The 22985-nt window shown below is 43.5% G+C and overlaps 2 protein-coding genes across 4 annotated transcripts in view; both read right to left on the bottom strand.

Moving 5' to 3' along the window:
• The window catches only part of sh2b3 (SH2B adaptor protein 3), a 48866-nt gene extending 33357 nt beyond the window's left edge, over positions 1 to 15509 (bottom strand). The window contains exons 1-2 of one of the 3 annotated variants that reach the window (XM_076098894.1): positions 15188 to 15509; positions 1469 to 2677 (exon numbers count right to left, since the gene is read on the bottom strand). In XM_076098894.1, the coding sequence (XP_075955009.1) occupies positions 1469 to 2647 (1179 nt within the window). In that variant the 5' untranslated portion in view covers positions 2648 to 2677; positions 15188 to 15509. Of the gene's footprint in view, positions 1 to 1468; positions 2678 to 4540; positions 4830 to 15187 lie in introns of those variants that run through there. The other 2 variants (XM_076098895.1, XM_076098896.1) reach the window with 2 other exon arrangements.
• A 2598-nt stretch (positions 15510 to 18107) lies between these two features.
• Positions 18108 to 22432, bottom strand: LOC142957520 (sesquipedalian-1-like). The gene is made up of 3 exons (XM_076099408.1): positions 22256 to 22432; positions 21662 to 21776; positions 18108 to 21080 (listed from the first exon to the last, which is right to left on the bottom strand). The coding sequence occupies exon 3, from the start codon at positions 21033 to 21035 to the stop codon at positions 20136 to 20138; it is 900 nt and encodes a 299-aa protein (XP_075955523.1). The 5' UTR covers positions 21036 to 21080; positions 21662 to 21776; positions 22256 to 22432; the 3' UTR covers positions 18108 to 20135.
• Between the last annotated feature and the right edge of the window lie 553 nt (positions 22433 to 22985).

Below are 22985 nucleotides of genomic sequence, written 5' to 3'. Positions count from 1 at the left end.
GGGAGGGGAACCCCCTGTGACTAAAACAGCTAGAAACAGGAAATTACTTTGTGCCTCTGTGTGCGAGTTGTTTTAGAGTACGCACATGCATTTGTGATGCAGCCTGACATTAACCGGCCCTTTAAAAAGGCTTCTGTGGGTTTCCATCTTATTGATGAAACACAAACAGATCTACAGAAGTATCTGTCTTCTTCCACAGATATGAAACACACGCTGAGGAACCTGCCAGCTGTTAAATGGTTCAGTGACGTGTAGATTTCTGAGAAGAAGCTCTACGGACATTTGCAAGAACTGCAAACACACATTCTTGTGAAACTCAGTCCTGTTGAAGCAGACACCTGCTCTACCAAGAACAGGAACCGAGGAATTGTCACCTACGTACACCTGCAGTTACACACACCTGCATGCTACAACTACAACAAACAAATAAGTAATAACAAGATACAAAAACATTATTGTTGGAAATATTACATTACGTTTGGAAATCTTACTAATTCGCAAATGTATTAATCAAAAACGTGATAATGAGGCTCATAGGGACTTGCTTTGACGCTCTCCTTAATGTCAATACTGAAAAACTTTTTAAAAATACGGCAGCCACAGTCGGACGAGAAAAAACAAATGTTGCTGCAGTGCAAAATTACTTTTGCTTTGCTTATTATACAGTTACATGAGAAGATACCACTGTTGTATTATTATTTTTAATAGGATCCCACTCTAACGTCTGTGCATTAACTATGGGGTCGGAGCTAAAACACGACTAACGTAGATTTATGTGGAGGCCCTATTTCTTGGAAGAATTGTCCGAGCATGGTCGTGATACTTCTACGCCGACTCACGTTTGGAAAGAACACTAAGTATATTTCCCATAATCTTTAACTATTTCTTTTGAATTTGTGATGTCAAAGTGTTTGATATTATGTCATGTACATTATATCAAATACATCATATAAGTGTCAGTTGTTTACAAATCAAAATTGTGCCTGCCCCATTTAGTCCCTGAAGGTGTTTAGCATGAAGCAGAGTCTCACAGAAAATGTACCCAGTGAAGCATTTACCATTTGATGTTATAAAACACTTCTTATCAACCAAACTAAGAATGAGAGTATGAGAGCATGTGCAGCCAACTGCTAATGCTACACATGTAACTACCGAAACAAACTTGAAGAGCGACAGCAACACTCAGACATTTATGTGTGTGCAACATGTATTTCAGCCATCACTGAACTGAGCCAGCGCTAGCTGCCTCTCTCCTCCCTGGGAGACCAATGTGCAGCCTTTTTAGACACCATTTATGAGTTATCACATGGTAGTGTGTATTTCAAGTGTGGTGGTAAATCAAACATATATGATGGACATATAGGGCGTCACCTCAATTACACCCGCAGCGTGTACATGTTTCTAATAATTGCTTGGTTTGAATAAGATATGTGTGTGTATAAATGTAAGCATGAGCCAAAGTGTCTACCTTTGGGGGATCATAGAGCTCCAACTGGTACCTCTCTGCTCCTCCTCTTCCTCTTCCTGCTACTTGAGCGTCCCTGATCCTCCTGACCAGCAGGCGGCAGCGTTGCCAGCGGGGCTGAGTGTCTGAGATGGCGTCTTCCACCAGCAAGTACCTCAGTTGGCCCTCTTTACAGCAGCCGCTCTCCGCTGACCTCTTCTGCCTCATGCTTCCGCTGCGTAACCAACTTAAGCGACCCAGGAAGTGAGAGGCTACTCCAGCCATAGACATGTGTGAAGAGGCCGTGGGCAAGGCTTCAGAGTTCGGACAAGAGGAGGAGCGGGAGGAAGAGGAAGACACTTCCTCGTTTGTGGAGGAAATCCCACCCACTCTGTCATCATTGTTTGGGGGATTGGTAGTGGTGGTGGTGGTGCTAGGAGGCAGGTCCTGGGATGAGGGGGTGCTGGGCCGTTTCTTGAGAAGCCGTCTTACGGTCTGCCGGATTTGACTGACGGAGAAGTGTGTGACTTCAGCGTGTGCGGGGTTGGAGGCCGAGGAGTCCGAGGAGTACCGTTCGGACACCTGACGCCGGTCGGTGCCTGAGATCTCCTCGTTGCTCCGGCTGCGAATCAGCAGCGACCCGCTGCCTATGCTACGATTTGACCCTCTGAGCACCACCGGGTGTCCTGATAAGGAGTTACCCGCGGCGCACCGCAGCGGCTGCTCCCGTTCCTGACTCACCGACGCCGGCTCCACTTTTGGTGACACCACAGCGAACAGAGCAGCACCTCCACTCGGCCGGCCCGCCTCACGGTAGTCCTGCACCCCGGACGAAGACGGGATCCGCAATCGACCGATCACGGCCTGTGATTGGAGAGGAGGGGCCACTGGAGCGCTACCGGAAGAACTGGAGCATGTGGTCTGACCGAGCAGAGGGCCATCTTTGTCGACCTCGCAGCAGAAGTGCTGCTGGAAGAGGTCAATGAACTGCTTGGAGAAGGTCTCCGGTGGGAGCGCGTCATGTTGCGGCCGCTCTCTGGCGAAGCTCCGGTAGTGTCCGGCCAGCTGCCGGGCTGTGGCGATGGCGTGCAGTTCGCAGAATTCCCTCCAGCCTCTCGGGGGCGCCGCCACGCCTGGGCCTCCTCCCCCTGCTGCTGTTGTGGTGGTGGTGGTGTTGGCTGGATGGATAGTGTTACCATTCATTGCAGTAACCAGAGCGGCTGAGAATCACTGCTGCAAGACAAAGAAGGTTGAAGAGAGATAGAAAAAGAAGAGGAAATGGATGGTGGGAGAGGAGGCGGGGGTCAAGGGGTTGATTTGGAGACAAGAGTGGAGGGATGGACGGTGGAGAGCAAAGAAGCAGAAAAAAAGATGATTGAGGGACAAACAAAGGAGAGATATGGAAATGCAATTAGAGGCAAATCAAGATAATGCGGAGTGTTGTGCAAGAACTGGAGCACTGGCTAAACAGTCGGAGCATTTCTTTGAACTACTAGAAAGTTTGAAACAGTTCAAACACAGTAAGGACAGCCAAAAGTCTGATTTTTATCTGTGCTCAATCTCAAACAGCCAAAATTGGATTACGTGGGCCTGCAAAGAATCTCTGGCAATCAACCAGTCAGAAAATATCTGAATAGATAAGGGCGGCCGCAGTTCACTCAAAGGACAATTGTTAACTGTTCCAATTTGTGGAGAAACAGTCAATTGAATAAAGAGCAAAAACACTGCAAGTGCATAATATTAAAGGACAGCTGTCTGTAAGAGAAATAAGAAAATGAGGAGAGATAATAAAAATGACAAATCACTTCCAATTTGCACCGATATATGGAGGACGGAGACTGAAGTATTTGAAATGAATGAAAACAACAATAGGTCCTTTGGACAGACACTGAATGAAGCCCCGTCTTGAGGAAGTATGGTTCGAGAATTTCTCAATCAACCACACTGCCTGCTTGGCCATCCGTGTGTTTGTGACCTGTTTCAGTGTTCCTTCTGCTTTTTTTGTTTTTGTGAAGCCCTGAAGCAATGTCAGGGTTATAACATGGTTGTCTTTGCATACATTAAGGTGGTGGTGGTGCTTGGGCGGCCTTGGACCGCTTGGCCTCTGTCACTTCTTATTCTCTGTTCTGAGCTTTGTTTCACTTCTCTGCTTCTGTTGCTGCATACGGACACACTGAATGCTGATTAGTTTCATCAGAGTAGGCTTTCCTTTCTTTCTCAATACCTGTAGGTTTTGCTCAATATAATATGGACATTATTCCCTCAATGGTCACATAAAAACATCCTCATTTTAGTGTCAAAGCACCACTTTGCCATCATCAGAAAAATCAACAACGTTCAACAGTTCTTCTGCAGTGCACAGGCCCTCGACTAGCCACCATAGTTCACTAACTTTTTTTAATTACAGAGAAATGAAGCAGTGGTTTTGGAGTTAACCACATAGTCCCACAGAAAAGAGGAAACAGGATGCATTCCTAAGCATTCAATGAGACGGATGAGAGCCCTACCGCTGCCCTTTATCATGCGTTTTCCTCGCTGACCCCCCCCCCCCCCCCCCGAGTACGCTCAACCCATCCACAGTCACCGATGATTTTCAAAGAACCACAACAGGCCTTAGCTGATGCAACAGCAGAGCTTCTTGGTTATTGCAGACAGCCCGTGGATGATACAACACTATATAATCAGCCGCAGAGTTGCGAGACGGTCACACGGCTGTCATGTAGCAAAACACAACAACCTTTGTACATTCTTAAATTAAGTTTTATCAACAGGTGTTTTTACGAAATAATTCTGTCCGATTTGAACCTACAGCATGATGGGATTTTGCAGTTCGATGTGTTGCGTAACGTGGTAATGGTGGACTATTTCAACAAAAAGCTGGTTGTAGAATATCTCACCGTGAAACACTTGATGTCTAACGAAGCCGAGGATCTTTTTAAAATATCCCACCGTGCATTATATGAGAAGTGTAGGCCATTTCTACACAGATGTTTTTACCCATGCTTCCACTAACAGAGCAACAGTTAAGTAACAGCAGCAGTAGAGTTAACAAGAGTCTATGATTCTCAAAGTACAACATGTGGCATACATACATACCATCGTCCTCCAGTGCAGCACAGAAGGATCTTTTCTAAATACAGGAAGTATGAGTGTGTGCGTGCCTACAAGTGTGTGTGTGTGTGTGTGGCATAGTCAAAGTCTGTGGTCCAACAGATCACAGAAAACCACAAGAAATAGAAGGGGGGGGGGGGGGTGCTCGATGTGGTCTGGCCAAACATGGAGCAACATGTCTCGTTATCTCTCGGCTGCCATCTCTCTCTTCCTCTCAGCGTCCTAAATGACGACATTCAGAGAAGGAGAGCCGCGAATTCGTGAGATCGTGTCACGCAACGAGCCCGCTACATTTTATTTTCATTGGTATCATCAAACATACCAGGGGGACACGTGCGTCAGCGAAAACCTGGCACCGTGAAATATTGCGTCACTACAGTTCCTGGATGCGTCCTGTCACAACAACCAATTCCCTTCCTGTACTTTTCAGAGCATGCTCAGTGCGTGCCCCCTCGTGCCCCTCCAGCTGGCCCCCCCCCCCCCCAGAAGCCTGTTTCTATCTGCCCGGCCAGCCCAGCGATGACTCAGCACTGACTGACTGACTGACTACAGATCACGCACACACACATTTCCTCTCGGCCGTCTCCGTTCCCATGCTTTTCCCTTTCTTTTCATCCCCTCTGTCCTCCGCTATGAGGATCTCCAGAGTCGTGCTTCCTCTACGTATACCATGACGTTCACGTTGTGAGGGAAAACAAAAAGGCTACTACAGTTGTGCGTCTCCTTTCTTTGTTCTTACCCAGGACCTCTAACCTCAACTTGGCGCTTTGTTATCGTATTATTGTTTTGCTAGACAGCATTCAGCAGGGGATGACAGACCAAAATAGGCCAATTCAAACACAACTAAGTTGCAAATTGAAAACATTCCTGCACAATAGAGTCAAAGTTCTTGAATTCCCTTGTTTCCTTGTCTTCCTCACCTCTTCCTCAATGACTACATTCCACACACACACACACACACACGCACACACGTCTCATGTGCTTTACAGAAATCTGGCACAGCATTTTGCTGCAGCGTCCTGAGCAACTAATGTCGACATCGATCGCAGGTTTGTGTGCTAGAATAAAAAATAAAAAAAGTGAAACCAAACAAATGCTACAGGTGTGTGTGTCCCACCTGTGACTATAGGTACAGAGGCTGCAGCTGAAACCCCTGTTATAGCAATGAGACAGTGACATCTACAACACTTAAGTAGTCATCTGCTATTGTTAGAGAGAAGAGCGAGTCGAGCAAGTGATAGAAATAAATAGCCTGCCAGGACAGCGGCTTGTGACAGCTGACATTCAGAAAGACTAATGTCGTCTCCTTATCTGCACCTCTGACACGACTTCTACCAAATTGTCGATTAATCGATTGGTCAATCAACAGATGATTGATCAGCAACTACTTTTTCCAAGCAAAAAATCCAAAACAAAAATAAGAGCGATGGCATTCATTTCTGTGCAAAACCAAGAAATATAAATCTACAAAGACACACATTGACTGAGGCTTACACAACGCACAGAGAACTATCAGTGCGGCTGGTGGGAGCCTTGTTGCAGGGAGGTCCTATTTATAACTCAAGAGCTTGGTATCAGCTCTCACACACCACTGTGTTCCCTCACACACACACACACACACACACACACACACACACACACACACACACACACACACACACACACACACACACACACACACACACACACACACACACACACACACACACACACACACACACACACACACACACACACACACACACACACACACACACACACACACACACACACACACACCTGAGCTTTCAGGTCATGTAGTCATAGTAGACCCCCCAAATTATCTAGTTAGGTTTTCATAGCTTAATTAAATTATTGTAATGTGCGCCTGTGTGATTTTGAAAGTTATTATGGACTTAAAAACACACTCAAATATGTCCCCAGAGCCTCAACTTTTACTTATTGATCCATTAAAAGCTCCGGGGGGATATTTGAGTGCGTGTGTGTGTTTCAGGCCATCTACAGCTGAAATGACTAAACCGACTAAACCAACTGATTAATAACAAAGCAGCTATTTTCATTATCAATTATAAAACCATTTTATTAGTTAAAATGTCAAACATTTGATGGTGGTGATGATGATTGTTTTTACGCTGTTTAGTTGGACCAAAAAAAGCTATTTGAAGATTTCATCTTGGCCTCTGTGAATCTGTGACGGAGATTTTTCATAATTTTCTGACGTTTTTTGTAGATAATCAGTATATTGATCAATAACAAAGAAAGTATTAGTTAAATGTGCAGTAATCCTGATTGGTTAAAGAATCGCTTCCACCATGTTGCTCCTGGAGTTGGACTAAACTCCTTTTTTTTTTTTTAAAGAAATATAAAGATGTCACATTGGGCGCCAGGAATGTTTGGATTATTTTTCCCTGTCATGTGATGTTTTACAGAACAAACGATGAATTGATTAACAAACAAAAATGCCCTGCTGCCATCCTTCAGCTCTCCAACTTCAACTAACAAAGCGGCGAGCAATAAATCCAACCTCGAGTCTTAATAGCCTCGCTTGCTGAAAACTATGCATAACATCTACCTCCATGTTTTAATGGGCATACTCAAACATGCATACGCATCTTATTTTTCAAACACACGTGTGTGTGTGTGTGTGTGTGTGTGAGACTAACTGGTCTGAGAATGTGTGCAGATGTACACCTCCATGCAGCGTTTGGTTGTTTTAAAAATAGGATGTGCTCCTAATTGTCATACTCATTATATGAAATGCAATTTACAGCGAGCCACATCCTTCTGACCTTTATATAGCCCTGGGCTTATTACCGAGATCAGCCGGATCCAATCTATTGCTTACAACCAAATTAGTCTGCATGGCATCAAGGCTCTCTGGGACATCAAACACTCCAGTTTTGCAGTAAAACTCGAGTGGGAAAAAAATAAATAAATTGGAAAGAAAATGCGGCAACATGTGCATCACAAGGTCCGGAATGAAAAACAGATTTTGTTACCACCTTTGAATTTTCATTCTCTGAAACACTGAATGAATCACAGAGCTGGGGATACAGTTACAAAGCTGGGGGAGAGTGATTGAGTGGGGGGCTTATTAAGAAAAGAGAGGGAGAGGAGGAGGAGGGAGGAGGGAGGAGGCTGTAAGTAGCGAGGGAGTCAAAACATGAAAAGGAAGAGGAGACGGAGAAACAAAGGGTCACATGGACAGACGGAAAGCAAGATGAGGGCATAATGAGAAGGCAAGGCAGGATGTGAGGAGGACGGAGCGGGAGAAAGGCGAGAGGAGCGGCGATGGCGTCGGCTCCAGGTGGCAAAGCTAAAGAGGGATCTCTGGGCAGCGACAGGAAGCCATGCCCTGGCAAGCAGCGACCAGCGCACGCATGCACAGACACTGTACACACACTGCATACCAAAATACACTCTTATATTAGGGCTGGAAAACGTCCCGGAATATCAAAGCACAACAGCAGGTACTTAAGATATTATGTGACTGTAACTCCTGGATGTAAAATACATCCATGCAATGCATAAGTACACTACTCTCTCAAACCCAATATTGCTACAACGAGGATGCAGACGAGGCGGCCCAGTGAGCCGATCACCTTTGGACCTCTTTATTGAACCGCGGGCCCCGAGCTATCAGAGAGGAGACCGCCTTCAGCGCGGCGATGCGGTGGGCGCGTGTGCGTTGTTTGGCAGAGAGCGGTAGAACACAAGTGGCACGCAATGCCCAAGGTAGCGACACCGAGGTCGAGTTTATCCATCACAATAATCAATTCATCTAGCAAAACTTAGAAAAAGCTTAGAAAACCTGATCAAATTTCAGTTAAACTAGCAGTGGAAGCCAAATCACGACTGTAGGAACTATTATAAGATCTATGGAGCTCTATTCGATCCTCGCCTTACATGAACATTCATGAAATTTCAGCGAGATACAAGAGGGGCAATGATGAGCAACTATTATGCAAGTTGTTATCGGAACAAAAAAGGCCAGGCATTCCCACCAAAGCAGTTCAGTATTGTTATGAGAGGCGTTACAGCCAACACACCGGTTAAGGTGAGCCGACACCATGTGATATTTTATCATCCCCATCACTTCATGTTTCCTACTCGAGCGCAACAAGCTGCTGTGCGTCACCCTGACGACGACCACGCGCAGCTAAAAAAAGCGCTTTCATTTATTTATTTGCCGCCCGATTGATGGGCTGCATAAAATCAGAAGGCCCCCATGAAAAGGGATGTGCAGCTGCAGGGATGGGATCGGTCGAGTCTCGGGGTTCCTGTTTGTGTGAAGCGAGACGTGAAAAAAGGGCTTTGATAACGAACGGAGCAGAAAGCGAGACGCGCTTACATAATTGAAGAACATATTGTGGAGGAAGTAACGCTGAAACATGAGATAACCCTCGGCCTTAACTTCCCGTAGCCCGGGGAGAGCATCAGCTGATGTGGGGTGAACCAAGAGGGAGGGGAGCCTGCAGCCACATCACAGCCAGAGTCTACTTCAAATACAGACCATCAGCAAAGCATAAGCATGGGCTTGTTTGGTATCACAAAGACATTGATATTTGTGTAGGGCCTGCGTAAGAGCTAAAATACTTGGCATTCTGGCATTGAATGAGAAATAAATATTGGATGTTACTCTTAAGTAAAAAGAAAAAATATTGACACACTACATAAACAAAGCTACGGGGATTAGTTCTTAGTGTTGACGCCCTTATTTGGCTTTGGGAAACGTAGACATTCTTCTAAATCACATCAAAATAAGTATCACTATTCTGCATCTTAAAAGTGCTTTCTTTTATCATTAATGAAAGAGAGGCAGTAACTGCTAGGAACTAGTGAAGGCGTATCTTTTGTATTGCATATGTATCTAGGCAAAACACTGCTGCTGGGTACACAAAGTTTTATTTTGTTTTGTTTAGAGAATTCTCTCTACTTTCCCCACAACAATGCAGACTCCCAACACAACACAATGCCGCTATTCCTGAGACGCACAGAAATAAAGCCCGGTCGCTTTCTGCTCATTTCCTGTGGCCTGGGAACCGCCAGAGGGAGGCTGAACTTAAATAAAATCAGTGTGTGTGTGTGTATATATATATATATATATATATATATATATATCCCTAACCCTATATATAATGATTATGTGTCCAGTAGTACAAGTTTTCACTAACAAGCATCCTTTCAGTTATCTGGCGACCTACCGATGACTAATACAAAATGTCTCTCTGCAGTCTGTCATTAGCCTGCACAGACGGATCCTGGCATGTCAAGAGAAGGAAGTCAGGTTCAGGCTTTGGCTGCATGGATACAAGTGATGTGTGAGGAGGGGAGATTCAGGGAATGAGGTCAGTAATGACCAGCAGGTCTCACAAACAACATTGAATGCCTTTTTCTCTTCCTGTGTTTTGTCGAATCATTATGCCAACATGTAAAAAAAACAACTGAGGTTCTGGGCTCAGGGGCAGAATCACTCAGTGCTCGATAGTGATGTGATGTTAACTGTATTCAGAGTTGCACCTTAAAAAGTCTAACTAATGTTAATGTGACTTGGTGAAGTGGTTTATTAGCGTTTTATTACAAGTTTTCAAAATCTAAAATGAAACTTTTTTTATCAGGTATGAGTCCCGTGAACCAACATATCTTAACATCTAATCACAACATTATCATATAACAGATCTGACTAATGATGCGCAGCCCAAGTGAAAGTAAAGGTGAAGTCATAGATTATGGACAGCTCTGTTGCTCAATGGGGCTGCATTGAAAGATTAGTGGATTAGTCTGCAGAGTACTTTCTCCATTCATCGGTTTGTCAGAAAACAGTGAAAATATCTATGTTTTAGAGATTTAGTTCTTTCACATCTTCAAATGTGTCATGTTTGACCAAAATATTCCCAATGATATAAAAAGGAGAAAAAAAACTGCAATACATTTTACTTTTATACACAATAATTCAAAGCTTTTACTTTATTGCTATTTAATACAATCATTACAGGGTACAATACGATGAAGGGGTCAGAACAGCATTATTATGGTTTCCTTAAATTTGAAAAGCATTTCTTGATTTAAAAAAGGCACAAATTCTGATATCAAAAATAAATCTCATCTTAAGTCTTATCCTTCACTATACGGTGCACACCGTTAAAATTAAGAAAAACTGCATACGTGCACAGAATCTTTTTCCTGCGCACACACACACACAGTGAGTCTAACGAAATAAACGCTGACTGACTGCACATACTACAGAGCGTTAAATACTCACACACTGAATAACTAAACAGTTTAAGTGTGTTCCTCGGCTACAAAGCCACGGAAAAAAAGCTGACCTCGACTTCTCACTGGAACCCTTAAAACGCCGGCTGGGTTTCTCAAAAAGCCGAAAACAACAATCCATCATTCACAACTCTGGCTGAGACAAATCAATCCAACTCAGCCAATTCAAGCATGCAAGACTCAAACGTTCCAGCCGGGGAGAGCACGTCAGAAATCTCTGGCTGAAATCCACGGGCACTTTATGAATGAGTCATCCCTACTCGAGATGCGTTTCTCATTCACTGTGAAGACGCATGATAGTAGAGTGTGTGTGTGTGTGTGGTAACTGGCTCCTTCACATGGACGCGGATCATCTGCAGCCATCTGACTTCTCGGAAGGCTAATTCAGGAGTTACAGAATTTTCCACATTGGAATATTGGGTCTTAGTTTTCCCCAACAATCCCGTTTTCATCTCTGCGAGTGACGGAATACTGCTTGTGTTGGACGTGAACACGACACGATGCAGATTGTGTGTTTTGTGAGAAAGCGTGTTCCTCATTTCACTTCAACTTAGACATGAAACACGCAGAGGAACAAACACAAAAATAACTATTTACGTGTTGGTACTGTAGGGCTGCAACTAACGATGATTATCTAGCAGTCTGCTGATTGCTTTCTCAATTGATTCATTGTTTGCTTTATGTAAGATGTTTTTTAAATGTGACCACGATGCCGTCTCCAGTGTGCAAACGATTTTTAATTTACTGTCACATTGAACACAGAATTGCAAGACATCCTCATATTTGAGAAGTATATTTAGCTTTTTTTTTTTTACTCGAAAAACGACTGAAACGATGAATCTTTCATCAATATAGCTGCTGATAAGCAACAACATGAAAGGACCCATCGTGGTATGCACTCTTGAAACTTCTCATGACTAAAAAAAGCAAACATTCCTGGTGTGTTTCTTTTCTTAAGCTTGACAAAAGCCAAACTCTTGACCCCATCCTATGTCCTAACTCTGCACACACACACACACACACACACACACACACACACACACACACACACACACACACACACACACACACACACACACACACACACACACACACACACACACACACAGAGAGCAACTGAAGCTAAATCTGGCCTATAATCAACATTCTTCCAACAGCAAGAGCCGGGGCACATGGGGGGGGGGGGGGTAAACACAGACAAATACACACAGTCTCTAATTATTGCTGCTTTGGAAAAAAAACACTGGCACGCATGAGTGTGTCCGCCCCCCAACCCCCCCAAAACTCTTGAACAAATGCATACACACACGCAAGAACTTAACTCCACTACTGTATGCCTTTTGTGTGTGTGTGTGTGTGTGTGTATGAGTGTGCGTGTTTGTGGTCCACAAATAAGTCGGAGATATTTAAGTTTAGCCGTTTGGGTGGCCACACACACCAACTTTTATTCTATTGACACCAGAAAAGTGCTTTCCTGTTCTTCCATTTTCTGCCCTAATTTCCTTCTTCCGTCTTTCTCCATCATTCTATTTTGCAGATTTCTACTCCTGTCCGTCAGCCAATTTATCTCCCACAGTTCCCCCTCTTCCTCATTCCCTCTTTCGCCATCCCATTCAGTCCTCTCCTCTCCTCTCCTCTCCCCACAGGGCCGCTGTGGGTCATTCCTCTCTCGTGGTCTCGGTGGATTTCTTAGAACCCGATGAGTGAAGAACAAAAGAGCTCATCTCATTGACATTGTCTGGTCCGTGGCCGACAGCTCACTGCGGAGTCCACTACTGCTTTTTGCACTTCACTTCTACGACCGCATCGACACATGTACGCAGAACAAATGCGCACAATGCTTCAAGAATGTCTCATTTCCAAGAAGCTACAGGTTTTTTTTCTTTCAAGGAAAGATGTCTCATAGAGAAACCCAGACAATATTGTGTTGTGGTGGACAAAATCCCCGGCCGAGTAATCATGTCATGTCGTGTCGTGGAAAATCTCATTAAAGTCATGTTGAGGGGAGAGTCCAAGATTTTTCAACGCTGAAAATGTAAAGCCGGATTTTGTATTCACGTGGTCATCAGACCTGAAAGGTCGTAAAATGACTGTGATCAACATTGTGTGGTTGCAGTCATTAGGTTTTACTGTATAAATGTAGCTGTGTTAAAACTGCTCTTGTCCACACCACACTGAGCAAAAGAGAAGTGAAGACTGACCCAAAATATGCAACTGTGTTTACAAAACACCTTTTTCTGAAATTCATCAGAAACTTTTGCAGCTGTAAACGCCAATTACAGATGTGGAACTGCGCCGAACCTTTAAATTATATAGTCAACCTTTCTGTGCGGTTGACAGACTTCAGCCCGTCTGCCGTGGAAAATATGATGAGCAGTCGAGCGGGCGATACTTCTCCACCCTAGAGGCACGTTTCTTGTGCTTCAGTGACTCAAGGTGTGATAACTGTCGCATTTAAAAAGGACTGAATCAACGACGTGTAGACCTCAGCAGGTTCTGGATGTACTGCAAATATAAATATGTAGCCTGAAAATGTGTTTTCATACATCTTAAGATGACGTACAATTCAAAGAAGGCCTGGCATTGTGATACAGGACATTCCTTCATCATTATTTTATCAATAAATAGTGTGAAAATTAGTTGTTTTTTTAAATATTGTACTATATCACAATATGTATGGCCCACCAAAGTCTAATAACTGGCTGCCCAAATATATTTTGACACATTTTAAGAATAGCAGTGATTAATGAATTCAGTTCGGGGTCTATTCCCAAAACATATCTCAAGGAAAAGCATATGTGTACTGTACATTAATATCTGCTCTTGTTCCTAATAAGAGAACAGTCAAACCAACAGTACAACACTGTACGTACAGCAGCCCAAAGAACTGGTACCACCGGCTATGTTGCCAACTGCCTGTGTTACAAAACCAGAGCTCATCCAACGGTTAGCCATGCTAGTCAGTCAGCTAACATCGGATTTATTATTTTTGACAACGCTCTGGTTCTCTCGGCCTGTTGTATTATTGTAATGGAAACAGGCTGGCAGATGGAGGAAGCCCTCCCCAAGTATCATTTTGACCTTTGGGAGAGACACTGTGTATGGACATCGTGATATGTGGTGGTAGTAGCGCCCAGATCTACTTACGTAAAAGTAGTGATACAACAGTGTAAAAAACATGTTTTTACAAGTCCAGCAGTCAAAATGTTTACATAAATAAGTATTATCAGCTAAATGTACTTGCTATTCCTCATTGTGAGTACTTTGTGACTTTTAAAAGCGTTATATTATTATCATTATTGATGCATTAACGTGTAAGCAGAACTCTAATGTTTCAGGTGGTCACAGTGGAGCTTATTATGGAGTGGAAATATAAAGCGGCATAAACTGGAAAATAGTAAAAGTAAAGTGCCTAAAATGTGTATTTAAGTACAAAACTTCAAAGGATTGTAAGATTGTATCAATATCCAGTGCTCCTACTCACTGTTCATCTACTATTTCGGTCAGAAAAGTTTGGAAACCACCACAACTTCACACCTGTTGCATCAGAATGTCGAAGCAAACACAGAGGCAGAGGCCGCCTCTTACTTTGAAGGAATATCCTCCTGTACACAAATCTGTCTTCATCTCCACTCACACGCGCGCACACACACACACACACACTTTACTGTGTTAATTTACTGCTACACTACACTGGATTGTGAAACAGTCAGTGCTCCCCACTTCCTCCTGTTCTCCATCCTGCAGTGACTGACCTGAGCACGCGCACACTCAAGCGACACACAATGACGTGTGTTCCCATTTCAAGTGCACATTAATAAATGTGTTGGTTTTTAATTGGTTGGACAGTTAAGTGTCCTTTTTAAGTGTTCGACCTATTAACATGCATCATAATAGGTTATAGGCATTGCGACATCATCATGGAGACCATCGCCTACACATTCGCATCAAATAATGTTGAAAATGTCACAAAAACTTTACTTAAAATACCAAAAGCACGTGTTGTAAACATACTTTGTGCCAGCTATCCCTGCTGAAACTAATCCCTGCTCGGCGGTCTGACAGGACTCTATTTCTAGTATAAAACTCTTTTTTGGGGGCTAAAAAGTCTGCGCCAGGACCCCCGACCCAGAGCCGAAGAGAGGCAGAGCCCTTTAAATTTAAAACGAGCCCCTCTTTTCGACGATTATTGGTGAAGGAAAAAGTGCACATTTTGGACGGAAGCTAAATATGTCCACACTGCTGGTGCGGTTCGTCATTTTTTGGGATTATCCCCCATGTGGTTAAGAGTTTAGTGGTGGTAAAGGCACTTTAAGAAGAGACAGTAATGGAAGCCGATAGTCCTCAAAACATACTCACGTTCTCCGTTATCTCGGACGGGCACCCACCGCAGCACGACGACTAACCAACAAGTTGGACTTCGCATAACGGAAATGTGTTGAGAATCTAAAGTAACTCAAAACGATGTCGTTGAGGAGCAACAGGAAACTGGACGTCGGGGGAAAAGCTGCATGTTAAGAAGTCGGCTCGCTTTCTCTCTCATAGTGAGTGTGCACGCGACGGTTCCTCCTCAACAAATAAACAAAAAAAAGAGGAAAGAAAACTTTCAGCCACGGACTTGACGCGTAAAAAAGTGGCGACTCCTCATTTCCGCTGTCAAAAAAAATGTGCCGCGGTCCGGCTGTGTCAAGCTCGTGCCGAATCGGAGTAAATTCACGACAACGCTTCCGACTCTGTTTTTTTTCAGAATAAGAGATGCACGCTTGCCTGCGTTAAATACGCAACAAGCACCAGTGACCAAGGTTTGAATAACACACTAGGGGGCCCGGTCTTCTGTGCACAAACGACCTCTGGTGGAGGAAGTATTTAGATACTCTGAAAGTAGACCTAGCAATAGCACAATAAAAAAAAATCAGTGAAAAGTAAAAAGCCTGTATTCAAAATCTCACATAAGTAAAAGCACAAGTTCTTAAAATGGCCTACCAAAATAAAATGTCTCATTATGCAGAATGGTCCATGTCAGAATAATGTGTATTATATTACTGGATCATAACTAGATATGCATTGGTGTGTAAACATCACTTAAGTTGTAGCTTGTAAAAGGTGGGGCTACTTCTTTTTAGTTTGTATATTTGTCAGTAGTTTACCCTGTAATAATACATCATAACTCAAGATATATATTTTAGTATTAATATTAATCTGTATCTGCAAGTATGTACTGTATATAAGTAGTGAGGTAAAAAGTATAATATTGGCTTAAAAATTGTAGTGGAGTAAGAGTATAAAGTGGCATAAAATGGAAAAACTAAAACAAAGTACAAATACCTCAAAACTGTAGGGTTAGGGTCAGTACTTGAGTAGATGTAGGCCTACTTACATTCCAGTGCTGAGTAAATACCATAATAAAAATTGTCTGTTTAAAGTAAAAGTTCTGCATTCAAACTTGAAGCTATTCAGGCAAATGTAGGCCTGCTTAAGGATAGAAGTAATACTACTCAATATGCGTGATTTTTATACATCTCACTTTTCTGTTATTAGTCATGCAGTAAACTGTTAGCAGCATTCTACTGATCCAACTGGGTGGTTAAATGTACTCTCTAACAATGTATTAAATGCACATAAACATAAATGTAATTAATTACATTAAATCCCTACCTATTGACCCCGTGTTTGTGACAATTTCGTTCCATACAAATCTTAATATGACTTTTCACCACATTGTACATTCTGATAAGATCAGATTGATTTTACAGACCATTTATAAATTATGTAAACCCACCTATTCACAGAGGGCTTCAAGGGCTACAAGTAAATATATAAATAAGTAAATTGCTGTGTGTGTGTGTGTGGGGAGGGGGGGGGATGCTTATTCAGCTTAATTATTCATCTTAATTCTTTAATATAGAAGCTAATGATAAGTGTGTGCAAAACAATGAATACACCCTTGATGTCAAATATTCACACTCAGTTGACAGTTTATTAGGTACACCTAGCTACAACTAATGCAGTCCTGAAGAATACCTTAATTACTGTAACGTTAAACGGTATAAAAAGCTGTATTGCATTATAATGCAAAGCCTTTCTATCATTTATTCCACCTCATTTGTGTCAGTGAGTGTGAATAACAGAAATATCCCTCTTTATAATGCAATAGAGTTCAGCAACCACAAACTAAAGCCTCCAAAATGACCGTGAGGCACTTTTCAGTCTCTTTTTGGGTGGTCAGTATTTAAACATGTGCTTTTATGTCGAAATTTCCAGACAGGAAGTAGCTTCCCCGTTCTGTGAAGTTTGGCGCTCTCTGCAGTCAGACAGCAGCCCTCTGGTCAAGCACAGTACAGTATGTGAAAGATGCACGAGCTGTCCACGCTCAGATACAACACATTTGAATGCAACTTAACCGCAGGTGGTGCGACACTGGCTGCTGCCGCCTCACACACCACATTCTGCTTTACTGCAAGGACACGACCTGAAGAGCCACATGTATCTCCCGTCGCCTATTTCTGATCTTTAAAGTGCTTATTGCACAAGAAGAACAGGCGGAAATTAAAACATATAAAAAATGTATTATTTTCCTTCTCTGGAGTCTCAAAGTCCTGCTGGTACATCTCAAACCGACGGTTCACTTGTCCCGCCGGGTGTAATGCACTCGTTGATTTCATTCGAAGTCAAAAGATTTAAGACTGCTGTTTAAAGTTGTTTAGCGCAGCGCCACCTGGGGAGACTTGGGCTGAATAGCAGCAATAATGTGTGTGGTTTGATGCTGCCTTGCGTGAACTCAGGGGACCCATCATCACTGGTGGAATGTGAGAACATTACCCAAGCGCAGGACTTAAAGGAACAGCGTGCAGCTGTTATGGAGATCTAGGCTACTGGCAGAAACGGAATAAAATATGAATAAGTGCGTTTATATATGTACAATCAATGGAAAATAATTATAATCGAGTAATATTCAGAAATTGTCTGTTCTGCATAATGACTACTACTTTATCAGTAAGTATATTTTGATAATAGCACTTTTACTAAAGTACGTTTTTGAATGCAGGACTTTTACTCGTAATAAAGTATTTTAAAACTGTCGTATTGATACTTACGTTAAAGATCTGAGAACTTCTTACACTGCCACCCATCATACTGTACTCGGCTCGATAAAGTACTGTATAATGAAGAAAGAAAAATACATAATGACTTAGCCGCAGCAACTTTACTATAAATAAAATTTAACTCAAGTACCCACATCAGCAGATATCATGAAACACCATAAACACTGTTCACAACGTAACATGTTAACGCGGTTTATTAGGTGGTTTACAGCGAATGCTTTAATAACAAACATCATGCCAGGGTACCATTTCAGGACAATGTGTTAAATATTAATGGTCATTTAAAACAATTCATACATCGTGTACAATAACACTGAAAAACTGGACTACAATCGTAGAAGTCAATCGACGAAAGACGATTTGCTTTGATTTGTGCATTCCTCATTTGGCACTCTTGATTTAAGATTATCATTCATGTGGTTAATTTGACACATTCACAAATTCCTTTACATATTATTGTTAAAAACAACGGACCATTATCATCTGTAATTACGCTGATGGTCCTCTGGAAATAATACAATTGGCACAACAACAATCATTTTAGTTAATACATGTCATGCCGCCTCGACAAATAACACACAATCCACACTGTATCACTTCTTCCCACAATTGTTTCCGTACAAGCCGCGTGTATAACAGTAATGATAGCGCTGTGCAATGATGCAGACTGAAGGAACAGAGCCATTGTCAGGAAGGAAGGAAGGAAGGAAGGAAAGGAATTCAGTAACACTTTCATTGCTATAGGCCTGTGGGAATGGTTGCAAGTGCAATAACAAAGTTATAAAGATAACATAAGGCACATAAAAAACAGAAAATATAATGTGATTGGATGTAAAAAAAAACAGAAGCAGTATAGTAACACAGTGCGAGCAATCATTTTAAAAAGGCGTTAATGTTCCAACATGGAATAGTTCAATGTGTATACTTAAACCAAAGGGGGTAGATGTTCACATGCAGTAAAGGCTTCAAACTGATCCGCTCACTCAGTAACATTCACGTTAATCAGCCGTGACGACCGAACAGTGCGCTGGAATTCATCAGAGACTCACAACGACAAGCGTTACGGCTCGACGAGTTCAAGGTTCTCCTTTTTACGAGATGCGAGAGTCAGAAGAGAACCAAGTGATGAGCGCTCTTATGACACAGCAGCATCTGGCCGCCGGCTAGCGAGGGCTAAAAATACCAGCGTGGAGCTCTGAGCGAGACATCCAGCTTCCACCGCGGACCCGAGCAGCCACAAGGTCGCTGGGGTGAGATGTGCCCCGTTGGGAGAATCTGAACTAGTGCACCCCAAAAAAAACACCTCTTATCCCCAGTGTACAGGAAGTCACAGGACACCTGTCTTTACCTCGAGAGCTTTTCATTGTCCTACTGCCCGTATCGTTAGACTGTGAGAATATCGTCAATGGTACAAACGGCTTCCTGGTGGCTGTTTCTTTACTTCATCGTGAATCACACCGCTATACCTTCACCTGTGCATGGGGTGGACCATGTGTCACCAGAGCAACCTGATCCATGAGAGTTTGTTTTGTCTTTAGATCGTTGTTCACGTGGCCTTCTTTATTTAATTTGGATAAAACAAAAACACCCGTGCTGGAATCAGAAAAATACTTAAATGTGGTGATTTTAGTTATTTTTTTTGGCATTCTTCAAATGCTGAGCACCGTAATTTGCATGTTTACCTATTCAGTGGAAAATCGAGGCTGCTACTGCTTTACATAAAACGGACCCGAAAAACAATTGCACATATTTGGAAGCTAGAAGGGCAGAAGAAATCTTTAACATTGGCAATATATTAACAGAAACGCGTATTTTTCTGAATTGTTTGTACAAGGCCAATCTGTTTAGCATCTTGTTAAAAAGACAGATGCGTTTAATAAATGATTAGCATTTTAAATACTGTGTCCATGGCTTTTTTTTTTTTAGCTGTTCTTGGCAAATGACACTCAAAAACTGTGGAAAAGAGGAGATTTAGTTCTTTCAAATGTCTTGGATTGTACAATGGATAGTGTGGATGTTTAAGACAGACTGGTTCCCCTGTGCCAGACAAGATCTGGAATCAATCGGTTTTCATTTGTCTGTTTTTGATGGGTGATAAGACTGCGTTTTGTCGCCCGTCTGTTGGGCTCAGAGGGCTGCAACATTGCAGAATGATCAGAAAGGAATGATAAAAATAAAAAGAGAGATAATCCCCCTCCATTAGTTCACTGGCTCTGCAGCCACTGCACTCTCAGCTCCTCCACCTCTCTGCCGTACCAGTCGTGGAGTTTGGAGAAGCAGCCGGTGCCGGGGCAGACGGGGCTTTCCAGAGACGCTCCTCTTCTCCTGGGGGGCACTGGTGGAGCCCTGACCCCGTTGGGACCGTCGCCGATCCCAGCGTTGTTCCCGGAGTCCGTGCAGGACTCCCAGGCCACACAGGACGCCCCCTCGACGAAGCCATTAGCCGAGGAGACAGGTGGTTTGCTCCACGCGACTCCGTTCACCTTGGAACAATCGGAGATGAGCTGCACCTCGTCCTGGAGGCTCTTTAGAGCGGCGAGGGGGCCTGCCGTGGTCGGGGCACTCGATGACGACGACGACAAGGAAGAGGAGGACGACGAAGAGGAGGACGCCCCGGACCTGGACCGCGCCACCTGGTTTTGCCTGGAGGACTTGGGTCTGCCCTGAAGGCCTCCAACTCCAGCCCCGACGCAGCCGCCGCCCGCAGCCTCCTGGATCTCCTCCAGCTGCCTCTCCAGCTCCTTCACCACCAGCCGCATGTATTCGAAGGAGGCCCGCGACAACGCCTTCACCCACGACTCCATGGCGGCCTGGCTCTCCGCGGCCATCTTGTAGATGCGCGCCTTGGCACAGTCGAACTTGACGGCGAAGGCGAACTCCTCGGCCGACTCGCACAGCTCCACGGTGCACCCCTCGAGGACGATGACGCCGATGGGCTCGCGGCCGTCGCGCTCCTCGAAGTAGAAGAGCATGTTGCCCTTCAGCACAAACCAGCGGCGGTGGTACGCCGTGTTGCGCTCGCCCTTTTTGAACAGGAAGCCCGTCTTGTCCGGCGGCGAGTCGCAGGTGGCGTAGTGCGCCACACTGCGTTCGTTCAGCTTCATCTTCTCGCCCCCTCCTCCTCTTCTTCGGCGGATGAGTTATCTTACCTAAAGAGCATTGCAAAGACTGAGGTCATCCCCAAGTTTAAAAATATATTTTGCCAAAAAGGAAAAGCTGCAGACGCTTTGCTCTCAGTGCTACCTGACTGCATTCTTTTAGTTTATTGACATGGTAGTATAACAAACAGGAAGTGAGATTTTGAATGTTCCCTAGGCAAACAATCTGTTTGCTCTGCTCTTGTTAAAAAAGAAAAGAGGCGCAGTGTCAGGTGTTTGATTGTTTTTCCCGAATGAGTCATCCTGCCAGTCCTCATGGCGTCTCATACACACACCTTTCACTCTATCTATCTATCAGGTAGTAGTATAGAAGAAATACTGCTTCAGCTTGACCCAGTGCAGATTTATACAACACAGCTGGGTTACATGCTGTGTAATCACATGTTTCACTGTAAAGGCTCAGACCTTCCCTCCCTGTAAACAACTAATCCAATTCTAATCTGTTAGGGCTGGACACCAGCGGAACTTCACTAATCACAAAACGAATCTGTTTGTCTCGTAGCTTTTTTAATTCCACGTTGTTCTTGAACGTGCTGTGAATAAACCACACATTTAAAGTACGTTTTACTTACGTGCTTATCTCATACCGAGCTGCCATCCACCGCCGTCCTCCCATCACACACATGGAGATAATAGTTCAACATGTCTCCATCTTCTTTTGTCTTCTTTACTCTTTCCAAAGGAAGGCTGGGGAAGACAAAAAGACGTTACACTCACTTTGTTTCCTCTTTCTCCCCACTACAGCCAGTTAACCAGGTTGTAGTCTTGCTGTTTTTTTGTTGTGGTTTGTTTAACAAAGTCCGAGTGGAAAAATGTGGCCAAGTGAGAGGTCCACGTCCAGTTTGTCTCAGACATGAGCGGCTAACATGAGCCGTGTCTTTTTTTACCAGCTCTGGACGGATGATTCAGTCTCAAGCGGTGTCGGTCACAAGCTTTTGACACATCAGCACTTTGCGGGAATTCCTCTCGGGATTTTTCCACAGTGTCAGCAACACAGAGACACAACTGTACATGTATAGAGTCTCTGTGCCAACTAGCCTCACGCACACAGTGAATGCAAATGAGCGTCTATCGTCAGCATTATGAGCTGAGCACTAGCTAGCACTCACGGCTGTAGGTTACAGTTCATGACAGTATCATGTCAGCTAGCTAACGTTATGTGTTACCTGCGGGTATAAAGGCGCCTCCTCTTGTCGGGCAGCTAATCGCCTCGTTGTTTATTATTTTTATTTTTTTTCCCCCTTTATCTCTCTTCCTACTTTCCTTTTTTTCCTTCCCGGTCACGTGACCGACAGAGCGGCAACATGTTGTGCGTTACGAGGACAGTTCGCCTGGGCGGGGTTTGCGTTACCGCTCTTCCGTTGTGCTGCCGACACGTTCGTTATCCGAATGAGCGGTTCATTAAAACACGCGCACCCCGTCTTTGCCCTTGGAAAGGTGGCATTCCGGCAGATGCTGGCAACCGAATGTAAGGACCTTCGTCTGGTAAAGCCAATGCGGACTTTGTTCATTTTTTAAAATGAATTATTAAATAATATATAATAATATAATTAATGTTGGTAGTGACAAAGAACTAGAGCATAATACAGCACACCTTACAGCAAATAGGCTCTGGGGAAATAGGCACTGAGATGTTTATTTCATGAGTAATAGTTGAAGAGCTGAAACAATTAATGATTAGTGATTATCAGAAAATTCCGCCATCTATTTCGATAAATCGGTCATTTTTTAAAGCAAAATATATATATATATATATATATATATATATAGAACATAGATTTTTCAGTAAATCAAATCATGAAAATAACTGTTAGCAGCCCTGAAAATTATGCATTATGTAAATGTTGATATACTCGGTTACAAGTCTTGCATTCGTGATTTGACTTACTGTACTGA

Source organism: Anarhichas minor, unplaced genomic scaffold (genome assembly GCF_050575085.1).
Source record: "Anarhichas minor isolate MPS153535 unplaced genomic scaffold, ASM5057508v1 ptg000025l, whole genome shotgun sequence".
In the NCBI taxonomy this organism is placed as follows: domain Eukaryota; kingdom Metazoa; phylum Chordata; class Actinopteri; order Perciformes; family Anarhichadidae; genus Anarhichas; species Anarhichas minor.
The sequence above is the reverse complement of the archived record's forward strand: the minus strand, read 5'-3'. Positions and strand labels throughout refer to the sequence as shown.

Excerpts from the sequence above, each read along its gene's own strand:
- LOC142957520 (XM_076099408.1), bottom strand. The coding sequence starts at position 21,035 with ATGAAGCTGAACGAACGCAGTGTGGCGCACTACGCCACCTGCGACTCG.